This window comes from Bufo gargarizans, chromosome 2 (assembly GCF_014858855.1).
Source record: "Bufo gargarizans isolate SCDJY-AF-19 chromosome 2, ASM1485885v1, whole genome shotgun sequence".
NCBI classification, from domain to species: Eukaryota; Metazoa; Chordata; class Amphibia; order Anura; family Bufonidae; genus Bufo; species Bufo gargarizans.
The window spans coordinates 292,558,751-292,576,789 of NC_058081.1; the positions used below are offsets into that span (position 1 = coordinate 292,558,751).

An 18,039-nucleotide genomic window follows, 5' to 3' on the forward strand; every position below is an offset into this window, starting at 1 on the left:
ACCTCATGGAAACGCTTGCATCAAGCATGCCGAAACAAATTTTGGAAGTGATAAACAATAACGGCAGAGCTACTCATTACTGAGTTCATGTTTGGAAGTTGGATTTCTGTTTTGGGGGGGGGGGGGTTAGGTTTTTTTTGGAGGTGTGGTCCTAAACTTTTGATCAGCTGAAAAACAGCCTGTTTCAGTTTATTCGTTGTTTTCATTAAATTGAATGCTCAAAAAATGTTTTGTCTCACTCCCATTTCTTCTTGTTGCATGTTGAAGCTCTAATTGGAACCTTGTTAAGATCCAGCCATGCTAAATATGATTTTTTGCCATTTTTCAAGTGGTCTTAAACTTTTGATCAGGACTGTATAATGGGTCTTTATTTAAATTGTTCAGCCCTTTTTTGTCTATACAGATGTCGGAGCCCCGATGGCTCCCTTATCTCTGAACTCCTGACAGAGTAGCAAAAAGACACCAAGACTGACATCTGTACAGTACAAAGAAAAGGACTGATTTAAAAAAAAAAAAATGACCAATTGAAAAAAATTATCAGCTGCCTAATTTGAGTAGAATGCAACTCTAATTTTTTTTTTTTTTTTTTTTATAATTGTCCCCCAAAGACGTCCCTAGCCTTTCCCTGTCCCCACACTGTGCCATTACAGTATGATGTGATTGGTTCCCTGCACCATCCTGTACTATTATGGTGCAGGCTCATGAGCTGTGCCATCTGCACGGGGTGTAAGTTGTGACCCGCTGCCGCTACTGATGAAATAAGAATAGGGTTTTCTGGGAGTTTTATATGGATGGCCTATTCTCAGGATAGGTCATCACTATTAGATCTGCGGGCTTTCCACTCTCAGAACCTGATGAACTGTTTGAGGAGGCTGTGGCACTTCGGTAAGCGCACAGTGCCGTCTATTGGATAGTGGCCATGCTTGGTATTGCAGACACACTGAAAGGGAACTTAGATTGTGAGCCCCATTGGGGACAATGAGATGCTAATGTCTGTAAAGCGCTGTGGAATATAAGTGAGTCACATAATAATGATAAATACTTGCAGCCCAGACCCATTCACTTGAATGAGATTGAGCTGCACCTAGGCCATCTGACCGATAAACGTGATGTCACATGGCCTAGGAAGTTTGCAGCGCTCGGCGGAGTGCCGCGGCCGCTTGAAAGTGCGGCGCTGACAGTCAGATGTGCCCTTGGTTAGGCCACCAATAAGAAAACCTCGACAACCCCTTACAGAAAAGTTCAGCAAGTATTTCTAAATGGTACCCTGAAAAATATGCCATGAAAAACAATCCCTCAAACTGTGATGTTGATAGAAACTTTATTTTTATTTTTTATTCTTTGGACCTCGGTTTGATTGCTTCTATAATACCCCACAGTACTCCTATTTCAGTGTATTCATGCCAGTCAGTGGGCAGTGCCCAATACGCGCTGTGCGCCTGGTTGCTATGGAAACTAGTCTGCGCTTTGCCGCGGTCAGTGTTTTCATCTCCTGGCCTCTGACCACATGAAAGATGGCCGCCAGCAGTCCTCGGCGCTGACGTCATATACCTGCGCCTGAAGGTCAGCGCTGCCTGCTGTGACAACCGCATGTGGCTGTACGCTGCTCAGGGTCAGTGACAGAAAGTGGTCCCCATGGAGGAAGATAAATCAGGAAAGGACGACTACGGCTACCATCTGTTCCCCGAGAGAGACCCCCGCGGTCGTAAGCCTGAGCCCTTTCTGTCCAAGCTGTACGGGCTGAAGCTCAGGTGCAAGGCGAGGATGAAGATCGCAATGGAGACGAGTAGGTGATGGATGCGGGGCCTTCACGTGTCTTCTATGTCATACCATGGGGGGTATGGCCTCCTCCTATACACCCTGCTGCTGTACATGGTATTACATGTGCACAAGGGGATCTGTAATGTTTCAGCTGCTGCAGAACCTCATTCTGATGATTAATGGGAGATTCCTGTCTACAGTACTTTCATACTATGAAATCCCTTTCCCCATTTTCCAGAAGAAGTTCTGCAGCAGCTGAGTTGTGTATTATGCTGTTTTGCAGCAATCTGAGCACTGCAGCTGCTGCAGAAACTCTTCATTAAAGGGACTGGCCCATAAACAACAATTCTCTCCCCCCATCTACAGGATATGATCATTCAAACGCTGGGACCCCCACCTATTGCCCTGTGTAAATGAAGCAGTTGTGTGGATACGTTACCACCACTCCATTCAAGGGACAGAGAATCCATCACCAGCATTAGGCCTCATGCACACGACCATGGATCACAAAATACGGATACTGGCCATGTGCATGCTGTCATTGTCTCACTCCCAGTACTGACAAGGACATCTTATAATAGGGCTCATTCATGTCTAAGTTTAGCTTTCCGTTCTACTGATCCGTCAGAAAAATGAAAAAGAACTGGTCCATCGTATTTTGAGCATCACTTCTGTCAGACATCAATATTTTTCATGCAGGACTTTTTCTCCCATCTAACATAACTAATGTCTGACTGAAGTGACACAAACTGATCACAACTGATGCTCAAAATAAGGCCCCATGCACACGGCCGTTGTTCACGGCCGTGTGCGGGCCGTGGAACCGCGGCCTGGATCCCTTCCTGTGAGCTGGAGCGCACGGCGTCACTGGTTGCTATGACGCCGTGCGCCCCCTGCTGCCGGCACAGTACAGTAATACACTGGTATAGATCATACCAGTGTAGTACTGTATTGCGGCGGCAGCAGGGAGCGCACGGCGTCATAGCAACCAGTGACGCCGTGCGCTCCAGCTCACAGGAAGGGATCCAGGCCGCGGTTCCACGGCCCGCACACGGCCGTGAACAACGGCCGTGTGCATGGGGCCTAAGGCGGATCAGTTGTTTTTCATTTTCTGTTCAAAGGGTACTTTCACACTAGCGTTTATCTTTTCCGGCGCTGAGTTCCGTCACAGGAGCTCAATACCGGGAAAAAAACTGATCAGTTTTATCCTAATGCATTCTGAATGGAGAGCAATCCGTTCAGGATGCATCAGTTCAGTCCCTCTTACGTTTTTTGGCCTGAGAAAATACCGCAGCATGCTGCAGTTTTCTCTCCGGCCAAAAATACTGAACACATGCCGGATTCGGCATTCATTTCCATTGAAATGTATTAGTGCCGGATCCGTCCCCAAGTGTTCCAGCAAAACGGATCCGTTCTTCTGGTCCGCGCATGTACAGACCTTTTAAATCTGTGAAAAAAATAAATACCGGATCAGTTTTTCCAGATGACACTGGAGAGACGCATCCGGTATTGCAATACATTTGTCAGACTGATCTGCATCCGGATCCGTCTGACAAATGCCATCCGTTTGCGTCCCGATTGCTGGAATCCTCTGCTGCAAGTGTGAACGTTTCTGACAGATCAGTAGAATGGAAAGCTCAAAGCAGAAGTGATCTGAGCCTTATGTTTTATTCACACCTCAGTGATTGTGAGCCCAAACCAGGTGCAGATCTTTCCCTTATACCTTATGTCTGTGGAGGCTCCAGTCCTGGTTTTGGCTCACAATCACTGACCGAACACTGACGTGTGAGGCTTTAGGCTAGTTTCACACTAGCACTGAACTGTTGTTTGCATCTGGCATAGCCAGAAATGGCCGGAGCACCACCAGGCCCCATTTGCTTTGCGCAAGCATGAAAATGGCTTTAGATGCATCTCACTGTGAGCCAGGAGTCGGACTTCTCCTGCTGACAGGAAATGGATTCCGCCTGCAGCATTGCGCTTTTATACTGGTCATTAAACTTCTTGGTGGTTACTAATATTCTTAGTTTACATTACCCCTTATGTATATATATATTTTTTCTCTACGTCTAGTCATCAGCTCCATAGTCATATTGATGGCCCGTCCTCAGGATAGATCATCAATGCCAGATCCTCCTTGATCAGCTGTTTTTGACAGTTGTTGGTTTAGAAAATTATACAGGGGATGGACATTCACTGTGTAGTTTTCCAGTATGGTGCAGCTCCGCTACCAGTCACGTGAATGGGAGCTGAGCTGCAGTATCCCGGCATGGCCACTACACAGTGGACAGAACCTTATGCTTCCGCTTTCATCCACTGTATAGTAAGGGTACATTCACACTAGCGTTATTCTTTTCCGGCATTGAGTTCCGTCCTAGGGGCTCAATACTGGAAAATAACTGATCAGTTTTATCCCCATGCATTCTGAATTGAAGAGCAATCAGTTCAGGATGCATCAGGATGTCTTCAGTTCAGTCTGTTTGACTGATCAGGCAAAAGATAAAACCGCAGCATGCTACGGTATTATCTCCGTCCAAAATTCTAGAACACTTGCCGGATCCGGTATTAATTTACATTGAAGTGTATTAGTGCTGGATCTGACTGGAAAAAAAAATGCAAAATTTTTTTATACCGGATCCGCTTTTCTGGATGACACCGGAAAGACAGATCCGGCATTTCAATGTATTTGTCAGAATGATCCGGATCCGTCTGACAAATGCCATCAGTTTGCATACGTTCTGCCACAAGTGTGAAAGTACCCTTACTGGTGCTGGCAGCTACGTAAGACAGCTGATCGGCGGGGTGCCAGGTGTCGGATCCCCACCGATCTGACATTAATAACCTATCCTAAGGACAGGCCACCAGCGTCTGGAACAACGACGGTTCACATAAATATGTTAGAAATGTGCATAGATTGGTATAATACAATTTCTAATCTATATTTACTGGAAATCAGACATTTTAGCTCGGCGTATATTATAGGTTGTGTCATTAATTCCAATGTAATGCATTTCTGTGTTTCTCTTAGGTCCACATGTCAAATTACTTTTAGATGCCATGAGTCGGGCTGGTTGGTAAGTTTCTTAACCTTAGTGAAGTAATGTTAGAGGTGCTAGTGCATACAGGAGACCACCAACTCTACCAATTTGTTATTCATAGCCCTCCATAGTACAGTGAAGTTACTGTATAGGGGTCCCTTTGGGAATAGGGCCCACCGCCACCTACTGGCTACTAGGTTTCATGTAACTGGCAGAGTCCATGAATTTCAAAGGGCCCATATCCTGATCGTGCATGAAAGCTTTATGCTGTCCGTGTCAAACCCTGGTTACAGTTCAGATAGTTAACCCCTTCTGGAGGTCTGCTGTACAGGTACAGCGGAAGTAAGGTATTTAAACACGGCACCCGCTTAGAAGCTGTCTCTGATGAACGATGGGGAAGATAAAAGGAAAAAAGGGGAGGAAGAGGGGGTTAAACAGATTCTTTTGGTTAGAAGGTGTGAAACCCCAGAGGTGCCACCAGTGACGGTTTCTACAAAATAGTGGTGAGGATACTAGTGATCGTATAAAGTACGTTTTTTCTGAAAAATAGCATTAGTGAATACCATACGCTTATATAATCAGGATAGATAAAAAAAAGGAGGATATGTATATCTGCCTATATATTCCTGTAGCAGACTATAGCGCCACGCCCCAAATAAAATAATAAGTATATGAATATATAAAATTCCAGTGGAATGGCTATATAGACAGAGAATAAAAGTTGATCACATTGGTTAAATAGAAACAGCATTCTGTTGTGATAGAATATAGCTGCGAGGTGCAAATAGAAATAATAGTATGGTGTTACAGTCCGTAACAACAAATTAAATGTTCCACTCACTTCACTGGGGGGTTGTCCACAGGTTAAACTCAAGACGCCCGTGACAATAACCATTCCACCCCCCCCCCCCCCGACCAGGACCGCTTAATAGGTCTAAGAGGTTGTAGTCAGCAGGTAAACCAGAGCTTCAGTTCAATCTCTTTAATGGTGACACAGGCTCAACGCGTTTCGGGGTTCAAGTACCGGTGACCCCTTCCTCAGGAGCAGACAACAATATTGATGAACGATAACAGCAATCACAGGCGTTTAACCTCTCAGATGCCACGGTCAATTGTAACCATGGCATCTGAAAGGCGCTTCCGTGGGAACGCTGTGCTCCAACACCCTGAACAGCTCCCCAGCTCTGAGATCAGGGGAGCCTTTTGATCACTGTGGTAGCCTTGAGCCTGCTAGTGGGTCAATTACCTGCCACAGAGATGTTCCTATGGAGCACACACTGAATCTCCCATAGGCTGCAATGGTAATTCATTGCAGTCTATGTGAGACACGATCAGACGATCCTGTGTTCAAGGGGGAATTTATTTTTATTTTTTTAAATATTAAGACACAAGAAAACTATACAAACTTGATATTGCTGTAATCATACTTACTGGGAGAAAGACGGTAATAGGCCAGTCTTACTGCATAGTAAACGCTGTAAAAACGAAACCTATAGAACCCATAGAGGTTCCCACTATATGGTGCCATTAGCAAGTACAACTTGTCCCTCCTTTGTCTATGTGAACTGGAAAAAATAAATACAAATTATCGCTTCGGGAAGGCAGTGAGTAAAAAAACGAAAACAGAAAATGTCTGTGTCAGTAAAGGGTTGACCTGTATGTCTGTGTTCCAATATAGCAGGACAAGACGTGATGTAAATGGGGATCTCGCCTTTATTCTCTTTCAGCACCGCATACAGGGACAGACATTTCGCGTGTGAAGAATGTGATGAACGAGTGGGAGGAGGTTTTGATTCTTCTACCTCTGAGGTAATTTTCTAAATGTCATCACCTGTTATAAGGAGACGCACCGCAAACTCCATTAGTAAGTCCTAAAGCAGTACATAGCGCATGTTTAAAGAGAATCTGGTACTGGAAGAGTTAAATCTACAGCTCAGCACGCTACCCAATCAGACAAGCGGTTTCTAATATTTGTTATTTTGGACTGTGACATTTGGGATCATTTTCTCTAGGAAATGCAATTCCTATCGTTAAAATGAACCATTTTTTACATGGACCCATATGCACAGTTTAAATGCCCTAAAAAGGTCAGTTGTCCACGTGCACTGCTAGCCGGCATCTTCTAGCTGCGGTCCATGAAATAGATGGCACCATTGTTCTGTCCGTGGTTTTCATGGACCCATAGACTTATATGTGCATTTTTATTCTGCAAAACAGACTAAAGTAGTGCATGTCTTCTCTGCAAGGATGCAGAACACGCTAAGATCAATGGATACGTGTGCTGTCCGTGGAGAACATGGAGAGCACACGTCGGCTATGAAACGATAATTCAGATAACGCCCGTTTAAATGATTTTGAAAGGAGTCGATTTCATGATTAAACTTGTATAATATATTAGAGCTTCGACAGGCTGCCTGCTCTTCTTAAGCGACTTTCACCCTCGCGTTTGGTGCGGATCCGTCATGGATCTGCACAGACAGATCTGTTCGGATAATACAACCGTCTGCATCCGTTCAGAACGGATCCGTTTGTATTATCTGTAACATAGCCAAGACGGATGAACAACATTGAAAGTCAATGGAGGACGGATCCGTTTTCTATTGTGCCAGATTGTGTCAGAGAAAACGGATCCATCCCCATTGACTTACATTGTGTGTCAGGACGGATCTGTTTGGCTCAGTTTCGTCAGACGGACACAAAAACGCTTCAGGCAGAGTTTTGGTGTCCGCCTCCAGAGCAGAATGGAGACTGAACGGAGGCAAACTGATGCATTCTGAGCGAATCCTTTTCCATTCAGAATGCATTAAGGAAAAACTGATTCAGTTTTGGACCGCTTGTGAGAGCTCTGAACGGATCTCCCAAACGGAAAGCCAAAACGCCTGTGTGAAAATAGCCTTAAAAAGACTGTCTAGGTATGGAGACTTATTGGCACCAGCAGAGGACAGCGAGCCACGGCATTAACCGGCACATGTCTGTGCCTCTGCCCATAGAGGGTGACGCAAAATCATTGCAGGGCGGACCAAAGGACGCCATGGGGAGGGGTTAGGCGTGCAGATCACAGAGAGGCCTGGGTACCTGCGTGCCCTAATTTACATAACTTCATAAACTCGTTTCAGCCTTACTAGATGAGACAAAGACCACAAAAGTACTGTTATAAACGTGTGTACAAGAACGCTATAGAAGCAGTCCAGAATATGAAAGCCTGGTGACACAGGCCTTATTATATCCATACAGTAGCCTCTCCCTAACAGAAAATTGTCCTGTAAAAAACGCATCCGTAGGTGAGCTGGATAGGACTGAACTGTCAGTCATGTGACCCGGCTAGTTGTGAACTGCCCAGGTGAGTAGTAGTGTACTGAGGAGCATATATAGTATTACTACATGTCTGTGTGTACATTAATATCGCCACTAGTCCGATTTCCTTGGACTAGTCTCCAATGTGCTGACCCAGCGTATATATGTCATGTAACACTGCTGCTTACTGCAAGTCAGACATGATGTGAAGAGTCACATTACTGGTGTCATGTTTCAGTTAGGCCGTAGATACCTGACATAGGACTGGTCCATGGGCTGGACTACGGACTGCCTATACAGTAGGGGCCGAATGTCTGATATAACAGATGGTAGCTGGTGGTAAAAAAAAATATAAAATTGCTTCTTTAAAAACCAACTGCACTGTACGACTTTTTACCTTTAGCCCTTTAAAGGGGAAGGGTTCAATTTGAACTTTCTAAAAGCACCATATAATATTGCATTCAATGTAGTGGGAAGCTGCTAAAAATTCAACGTTCCCATTATTATACCCCAATGGTATGACGCAAAACATTGCAGGGAAAATCACAATATGTTGCCTGCAACCACCATACATACAGAGTAATAAAAATACACCAGCCCAAAGGATCCTGTATCGTCACCCCGATGTACGTTTCACCCAAAGCTGTTTGCAGGGGGAGAAATATACGTCGGAAGAAGCTTTAGGCAAAATGTACGTCGGGGTGACAATATTGTGGTCTTTTGGATCATTTGGTCTGGTATATTTTTATTACTTTGTATGGTGGTTGCGAGCAACACAATGGGGGTGATAGTCAGGTCCATAAATATTGGGACATGGACACAATTCTAACATTTTTGGCTCTATACTATATATCACCACGATGGATTTGAAATGAACCGAACAAGATGTGCTTTAACTGCAGACTGTCAGCTTTTATTTTAGGGTATTTACATCCAAATCAGCTGAACGGTGTAGGAATTACAACAGTTTGCATTTGTGCCTCCCACTTGTTAAGGGGCCAAAAGTAATGGGACAGAATAATAATCATAAATCAAACTTAAAAATACTTGGTTGAAAATCCTTTGCAGTCAATTACAGCCTGAAGTCTGGAACGCATAGACATCACCAGTCGCTGGGTTTCATCCCTGGTGATGCTCTGCCAGGCCTCTACTGCAACTGTCTTCAGTTCCTGCTTGTTCTTGGGGCATTTTCCCTTCAGTTTTGTCTTCAGCAAGTGAAATGCATGCTCAATCGGATTCAGGTCAGGTGATTGACTTGGCCATTGCATAACATTCCACTTCTTTCCCTTAAAAAACTCTTTGGTTGCTTTTGCAGTATGCTTTGGGTCATTGTCCATCTGCACTGTGAAGCGCCGTCCAATGAGTTCTGAAGCATTTGGCTGAATATGAGCAGATAATATTGCCGAAACACTTCAGAATTCATCCTGCTGCTTCTGTCACATCATCAATAAATACAAGAGAACAAGTTCCATTGGCAGCCATACATGTACACGCCATGACACTACCACCACCATGCTTCACTGATGAGGTGGTATGCTTAGGATCATGAGCAGTTCCTTTACTTCTCCATACTCTTCTCTCCCCATTACTCTGATACAAGTTGATCTTGGTCTCATCTGTCCATAGGATGTTGTTCGAGAACTGTGAAGGCTTTTTTTAGATGTCATTTGGCAAACTGTAATCTGGCCTTCCTGTTTTTGAGGCTCACCAATGGTTTACATCTTGTGGTTGACTTTGACACACATACACCTACCTCCTGGAGAGTGTTATTGATCTGGCCAACTGTTGTGAAGGGTGTTTTCTTCACCAGGGAAATAAGTCTTCGGTCATCCACCACAGTTGTTTTCCGTGGTCTTCCGGGTCTTTTGGTGTTGCTGAGTTCACTGGCGCGTTCCTTCTTTTTAAGAATGTTCCATACAGTTGTTTTGGCCATGCCTAATGGTTTTGCTATCTCTCTGATGGGTTTGTTTTGTTTTTTCAGGCTAATGATGGCTTGCTTCACTGATAGTGACAGCTCTTTGGATCTTATCTTGAGAGTTGACAGCAACAGATTCCAAATGCAAATAGCACACTTGAAATGAACGTTGGACCTTTTTATCTGCTCATTGTAAATGGGATAATGAGGGAATAACACACACCGGGCCATGGAACAGCTGAGAAGCCAATTGTCCCATTACTTTTGGCCCCTTAACAAGTGGGAGGCACATATGCAAACTTTTGTAATTCTTACACCGTTCACCTGATTTGGATGTAAATACCCTCAAATTAAGGCCTCATGCACACAACCGTTTTGGCGGCTCGGATGCGGACCCATTCACTTCCATGGGGCCGCCAAAAGATGCGGATAGCACTCCGTGGCTCCGTTCCGCGGCCCCGCTAAAAAAATAGAACATGTCCTATTCTTGTCCGCGCTTTGCGAACAAGAATAGGCCTTTATATTGCCGGCGCCCGTTCCGCAAATTGCGGAAGGCAACATGGACGTTCTTAGGGTTAGTACTTCCACCATTTGAGTATTTATGCATTAGACCATTATTCAGGGGCCGAAGGCCTTTTGGTGACTTCTCACTCTATTGTATCAAGTAATATTTTTTATGTTTCATTTGTTTTTTATTTCATGTATTTATTTATATTTTTTCTTTCAACCTTTCTTGTAGATTGTTATATGTCAGAATAATATTAACGATCAAGCAACTATGAACAGAATGCTGACACATGAGTTGATTCATGCTTATGACCACTGCCGTGCACAAGTTGACTTTTTAGGCAACATTCGACACTTAGCCTGTACTGAGGTATGTACGGTATTTCTTTTCATTTTAGGGACTTTTTAGGATAGAGTTGCCATTTCTTTGCTTATATATAAGCTAAAGACCCAAATCCGCAGTGTTTACAGTAATGGTGAAATAGATGAGAGGTTAAAGAAATCTCATCCAAATGCTGCCGGAAAGTTCCACAACAAATCTGCATATAACTTGACCTGCAGTGCGGATTTAAAGGGGTTTGGGGGTATTCAGATATCGATGGCATATCCTCAGGCCGGCAGCTACCCGTAACAGTTGAGGGTGCCAGGTGTCGGCCCGCCACCAATCTGATATTGGTGACCTATCCTAAGGATAGGCCATCAGTGCAGAACTCTCAGAAAGCCTCTTTAAATCCACAGGAATTTCAATTTCTGCTGCTGATTTGCAATGCCTAAATCTGTTATCCATCTGAAAGTATGTGCCATTCAACATATTTTTCATGTCTGAGCCCTTATAAGTTAATATTTGTATTGTGTTTAAATGTATGTTTCTGAACTGTGCTGTAGATCCGAGCTGCCAGTCTCAGTGGAGATTGCTCCCTTGCCAATGAAATGTCTCGGTTCAAGTTTGGTGTTAAGCAGCATCATCAGGTATGGAAACATGGCTTCTCATGATCATTCCTCTTCTACCTAATCCTTTTAGATTAATTTCACTCGTTACTATGCAGCCTTTTTTACTCCCTGCCTTCCTGGAGCCATACCTAGCAGTATGAAGGCATGTTTTTGCGGGACAAGTTGTACTTTCTAATGATTGCATACAACGTAGTGGGAACCTGAAAAATGGGGTATAATTTGAAAAAATATCGTCCCAGTAATTGACAGCTCTGATGCTGTGGTCACAATTGAACACAGCACCTGGGGGTTAACAGTCTGTGAGTGGTGTTATTGCCGATCATGGCACCTGGCAGCCCACTCCATTTGGTGGAGTCATGCCAAACACTCGAGTAGCATTTCTAGACAAATGCTGTTTTTTAAAGATGCGCCAAATTCATCAAACAGAGTATGCTTTTTGATAAATTTGCCATAAAGTATGCTAATGCAGACTCAAGCAAAACTAACTGCAAATATTATGTTTGTGATAAATTCCCCCCTATGCCTTTACCATGCACTACTCTCATGGTTATTATGTTACTGGTGATGCACACCAGTCTTACTGTAGGTTGCCTGAACATACTGCTCTTTGAATAGTACGTGTGACCACTCTGCCCCTTTTAATTATATGGCACTTTGCTATTTACACACTTTTACCCATTCTGTTTGACGCAGGTCATATGACCGCCACAGCTTGTCATCCAAGTCACATAAAACGTGGGTAACACTTTACCTCTGCGGTGTTCACATGACCTTGTCCAAAAAGATGTTGACGCAAGGAGACCTGGAACCTGTGCACCCAAGGGGGAGAGGTGGAGTTAATGGGTGCCTTTTAAAGTTAGATTGTGAGAGATCATCTTTGTTTATGCCTACTAGTATCAATGCCAAGAAGGTAGGTTGGGTCTTAACCACTTCCCTGCCAGCCACCATAAATATACAATGGACGTCAGGTCGTTAAAGATGGCTCCTGCTCAGTAGCTGAGCAGGTGCCATAGCTGCTGAGTGCCTGCTGTTTTACACGGCAGACACTTGGTAGCAAAGTCTGTGATTGGCCCTATCTGTAGCAGCGCTTGATAGGAACATAGTTAATCTTTTATAGGCTGCAATTTGAAATCAATGCAGTCTATGGGAGAATCAATCACATGATTGCATGTTAAAGTCCCCTTGGGGACTAAAAACAAACGTGTAGAAAGCGAAAAAGGGTTTTAAAAATAAAATCATATTATAAAATATTTAAGTATTTATCCCATGTGGTGAATGGTGTAATGGAATAATTTTTTTATTTTTTTTTAAACTTCACTTTTTGGTCTTCACATCAAAAATTTATCAAAAAGACATCCAAACTACAGATTGCCTTGCAAAAAACACACAGAAAAAATACATTCCTTTTAAAAGTTATTTATATATATATTTTTTTTTTTTTTACGTATTATAACACCGCCAAAACTTTACAAAAAAATGTGGTATAGCTATGATCTTACTGACCCTTAGAAAAAAGTAATTTTTACCTTTTTATGGAATGCTGTTTAAAAATACATTGTATGCAATATTAATTGGTGCCATAAGAAAGTACAACTTGTCCACGGGGGAAAAAAAAGCCTGCACACATCTATTTGAATAGAAAAATAAAAAGTTATGGCTCTGAGAAGGCAGGGTGAAAAAAAAGAAAAACTGAAAAATTGCTTGATAAGGAAGTGGTTCTGCTTGTAGTAGTCTACAATCAGAAGGGTGTGCGAAGCTGTTATGAAGGCACGGGGTGGATACTTTAAATAATCTGAAATATATGTGCTGGATCCGTCTCACTATGAGCACCAGCTGAGTGTGACGAACCCTATTGACTTTTAGGCCCCTTTCACACGGGTGTCACGTTTTGGCTCCGGAGGCGTCCTGGGTGCAATGCGGCAAACCCATGCGAGTAGGTACCCAATTGCAGTCCATTTTGACTGCGATTTTGCATTCCGTTGTTCAGTTTTTAGATTGCGTTCCGTTGTTCAGACCGTGGTACCCAGACCCGAACTTCTTCACAGACGTTCAGGTTTGGGTTCAAGGTTGTGTAGATTGTATTATTTTCCCTTATAACATAGTTCTAAGGGAAAATAATAGCATTCTGAATACAGAATGCATAGTACAATAGGGCCGGAGGGGTTAAATGTTTTTTTTTTATTTATTTATTTTTACTCGCCTTAATCTACTTGTTCGCGCAGCCGGCATCTCTTCTGTCTTCATCTGTGAGGAAAAGGACCTGTGGTGATGTCACTACGCTCATCACATGGTCCGTCACATGATCCATCACCAAATCTGGCCCTGTGACTTTTAGTTTTTTGTGTAAAATGTCTAAGGCTACTTTCACACTAGCGTTCGTCGGTCCGCTCGTGAGCTCCGTTTGAAGGAGCTCACGAGCGGACCCGAACGCAGCCGTCCAGCCCTGATGCAGTCTGAATGGAGCGGATCCGCTCAGACTGCATCAGTCTGGCGGCGTTCAGCCTCCGCTCCGCTCGCCTCCGCACGGACAGGCGGACAGCTGAACGCTGCTTGCAGCGTTCGGGTGTCCGCCTGGCCGTGCGGATCCGTTCAGACTTACAATGTAAGTCAATGGGAACGGATCCGCTTGAAGATGTCACCATATGGCTCAATCTTCAAGCGGATCCGTCCCCCATTGACTTTACATTGAAAGTCTGAACGGATCCACGCAGGCTACTTGCGCACTTGCGAATTTTTTTAAAGTTATTAATGCAGACGGATCCGTACTGAACGGAGCCTCCGTCTGCATTAATATGAGCGGATCCGTTCAGAACGGATCCGCCCGAACGCTAGTGTGAAAGTAGCCTAACCTGAGAGGTGCAGTCCTTACTGCTGTGGTTTGTATCTGCTATTCCTAAGGCTTGGGCTACATGGCTACTTTGGTCACAATATATGTCGCACTAACAAAGTTCTCTGTATAGCACTGTCTGTGTCGCAGATATGTACGTTAATGGGGGTCGCATTGCAACCGACAAGTTGCCGCTTCCCAACAGTAGCCAAAAAATCCAGCAGTGTCCGTCGCCTTTCATTTACAGTATTTGCAATCCAGGCAGTGCTGCACAGTGATAAATGGCGATAAAGCCTAACACTGAGTATTGATATGATATCGCAGAGTACAAGGATATTTATTTGTATAGTTTTATTAGTTTCTAACATTACACATTGTTGGTGCATGCAGTAGGGAATTGTTACTCTGTGTATTTATTTCGTTAATAGACTTGTGTCCGAGATCGAGCAGTTGGCTCCATTATGGCTGCAAGGAAATTCAGTCAAGAGGAAGCGGAAAAGGCTGTGGATGAAGTTTTTGAATCGTGTTTCCATGACAGAGAACCTTTTGGTCGCATTCCTCATAACACAGCTGAAGCAAATATGGCGTACAAAGAGTTTAGAAATCGTGGGAGATATTATGCGAATATATGAAATAAATAACGTATTAACCCCTTCCCGACATTGGTCGGGATGTCGGATCTCTAAAGATGGCACTCGCTCATCTCTGTGACAGCAGACACACGGGCTAATGTTTGCGATCAGCAATAATGCCAATCTAAGACACTTAACCCCTCAGATCCAGAGGTCCAATGTAAGCACGAACTTTTGAGACCAGTGTGATCCCAGGGTCAGAATGCCTTGGGAAATGCGTTCCTTAGTAGTAATAGGCCTGAGCCTGTACAAGGCTACCAGGTGTGTTACAAGTATATTCCAATGCAGGCCTGCAGGTGGCAGCACTGCGTTGGACTATGCAGATTTTTCTATTCAGTAAGCAGTAAAATCTCATTACTGAATTGAAACAGCAATCTAATGCATGCATGTTTTAAATTTTTTTGAAAAAGTCACCCTCCTTCCTCCAAAATTTTAAATAAAATATAAATAGGCATTATTGTGTCTAAAAATGCTTGTACTACTAAAATATAAAAATATTGCAAACTGAATGGTGTAACAGACAAAAAAGATATCAAAATGGACGATTCGCTGTTTTTTGGTCACTTCACCTACTGTAAAAAAAAATGATCAAAAATGAGCCCTCAACCAGCGGTAACTGTAAAAAAGTTATGGGGTTCAGAATATGTCAATGAAGATACATTTTTTAAAAAAAATTCCCAAAAGTTTTTTTTTCCCAGCATTAAAACACAAGAAAAACTAGATACATGTGGTATCCTTATCGTACTGACCCGGAGACAGAAAGTAACAGGTCAATTTTACCACATGGCGAACGACATAAAAACAAAACCCATAAAACTGCCGAAAATTGTTTTTTTTCCAATTCCACCCCATTTCTGATTCTTTTTCCAGCTTACCAAACAACATTGCATGCAATATTAAATGGTGCTATTAGAAAGTACAACTTGTCCCTCAAAAAAAAACAAGCCCTCATATGGCTATGTGAATGGAAAAATTTTAAAGTTTCCGGCAAGGCAGGTAGTAAAACGGAAAAAACGCCATGTCAGGAAAGGGTTAAAAGTACAGAAGGCTGGTGCTACATAGCAGAGCCTGTAGTGCCTACACTGCCCTCACATGTAGTGATTATCCATTGTGTGATATGATAGGCCAGTACAATGACATCGCAGTTTTCTACGTAGTCTGTCTTTGTGACACATCCTACAAAATTGTGACACAAGTTGTCGCAGGGGAGTTCTATCGTAAGTGGCATTCATTTCTCTGAGAGTTCTGCAGATAGCCGCGTGCATGCCCGACTGACCGCTCATTTCGAGGGCTCCATGTGGTATAGAGCCCCAGTTCTTGAGATCGGTGGGGTTTGACCACCTGTGGCTAGGGGACAACAATATAACCGGAATGCCCTTTTAAAGCCTATTGACATGTTTTTTGGGGGTTTTTTTTAGAATATTTTTTGTTGTTGTTTTTACTATTGCTTTGTATTTTGGGTAAAAAAAAAAACAACAATTTTTTTTTCAAGTGGGCCTTTAATAAAAATGTTCTATCGTTGGCTTTCTGCTGCCTTCATGTTTTCACATACAGTAAGTGAAATTCATCCGGGAAAGTTGTCTGGCAGCTTGATCTGTAGCCCGTATCACTGCACTCCTGAGGGTGCATAACACTAATTTAAGCTGAATTCTAATTAGTTTGCTAAGAATTTAGCTTAAAATGGTTATCCCACGATTAATGTAAAACATGAAAATCAGACGTCCTATAGGACATGACATTCTCTTTCTAACAAAGCTAGAACCAGCCCTGTACCTCACATGGGTCCAGAGATCTCCCTATTAATTGCTCCAATTGTTCTGCTAGATTTATTTCAAGATGTCAGATCTGTGTCCTGGTTTGGAAAATGTAGAATATGTTTTTATGAGACATCCCCGTTAAGGGTCCTTTTACACAGCCTGGTTCTGGGCCTTAATGAGCACCGATCAATGATAATATCAGGCGATTGGCATTCATTTATATAGTTCCATATAAATTGCACAGGATCTTTACTACGATCATTCATCCCTCGTACTTTTTACATAAAGTCTCCTAAATGATTAGATCAGCTGACAAACGGTTGCTTGGCCAGTTATAGGGAACCAGTGTCATTCCTGATAGTACAATGGGCCAATAATAAAAAACGTCTATAGCCTCTTTAATATTGAATACTTTTTTGATCCCCACAGCATGTTGCTTCCCCTTCCACTATAGATATGTGGACCAGCAAGTAGAGGAACAGCGGGAAAGGTAGTCTGAGACGGCAAGGGTGAGTTTAGTGTGGATTCCGAGTGTGCAGTACAACACATCTGGATTGGTCTTTGTAGTGGAAAAGATCCATGTGGAATTCAGGTCCCTCAACCACACCTACGGGGTTGTGTCCTCATGAGTCAGGAAGAATGCACATCGCTTCCGGTGTTACATGACTGCGGGCTGTAGCGGCGCAATAGGGGTCCGAAACAATAATGGCACTAATATGAGTGACCACCGCTTGTATTATAAGCAGATCAAAGGAATTTCTAGTCCCTGGATAACCCTGTTAAATATATTCTAATTTTATTTTCCTGTACAGGACTCGGTAAACAAGTTATTTTTTTAATTTTAATAAGGTAACATAGTACATAAGGCTGAAAAGAGACACCTGTCCATCCAGTTCAGCCTGTTATCCTGCAAGTTGATCCAGAGGAAGGCAAAAAAATACTGTGAGGTAGAAGCCAATTTTCCCCACTTAAGGGGAAAAAAATTCCTTCCCGAATCCATTCAATATAACAAAACTAATTCAGCAATGCACACTTTGCACTGAAAATGTAAAAGAAAAATGTGTTTTTGTTCCTGTGTTTGTAATTTTTAATAAAAAAAATATTCTCTGGGTGTATTATTTGAACTAGTCATGTTCTAATAACCGTACCGAGAGGACCCAGAAGCTACCGTGTGTGACTGCAATATTGATGTCTATGGTTTTAGTGGTGGCTGGGCGTATACCATGGTGCTGTGTCCCCCAATGAATTGAACGAGAAACTGATTTTACGGTGAGTACAAAAATTCTATTTTTTGCAGACAGTGCTTTTATCTGTGGACTGTGTCTGATATTGCAGCACACATCCATTCACATGAGTCAAG

At 43.0% G+C, this 18,039-nt stretch overlaps 1 protein-coding gene across 1 annotated transcript; it reads left to right on the top strand.

Annotated features, from left to right (window-relative positions):
* The first annotated feature begins 1,404 nt into the window (after positions 1-1,404).
* Positions 1,405-15,592, top strand: LOC122925736 (mitochondrial inner membrane protease ATP23 homolog). The gene is made up of 6 exons (XM_044277086.1): positions 1,405-1,786; positions 4,787-4,832; positions 6,524-6,605; positions 10,745-10,882; positions 11,398-11,481; positions 14,719-15,592. Exons 1-6 carry the CDS (start codon positions 1,636-1,638, stop codon positions 14,920-14,922), a joined length of 705 nt encoding a protein of 234 aa, XP_044133021.1. The 5' UTR covers positions 1,405-1,635; the 3' UTR covers positions 14,923-15,592.
* The last annotated feature ends 2,447 nt before the right edge of the window (positions 15,593-18,039 follow it).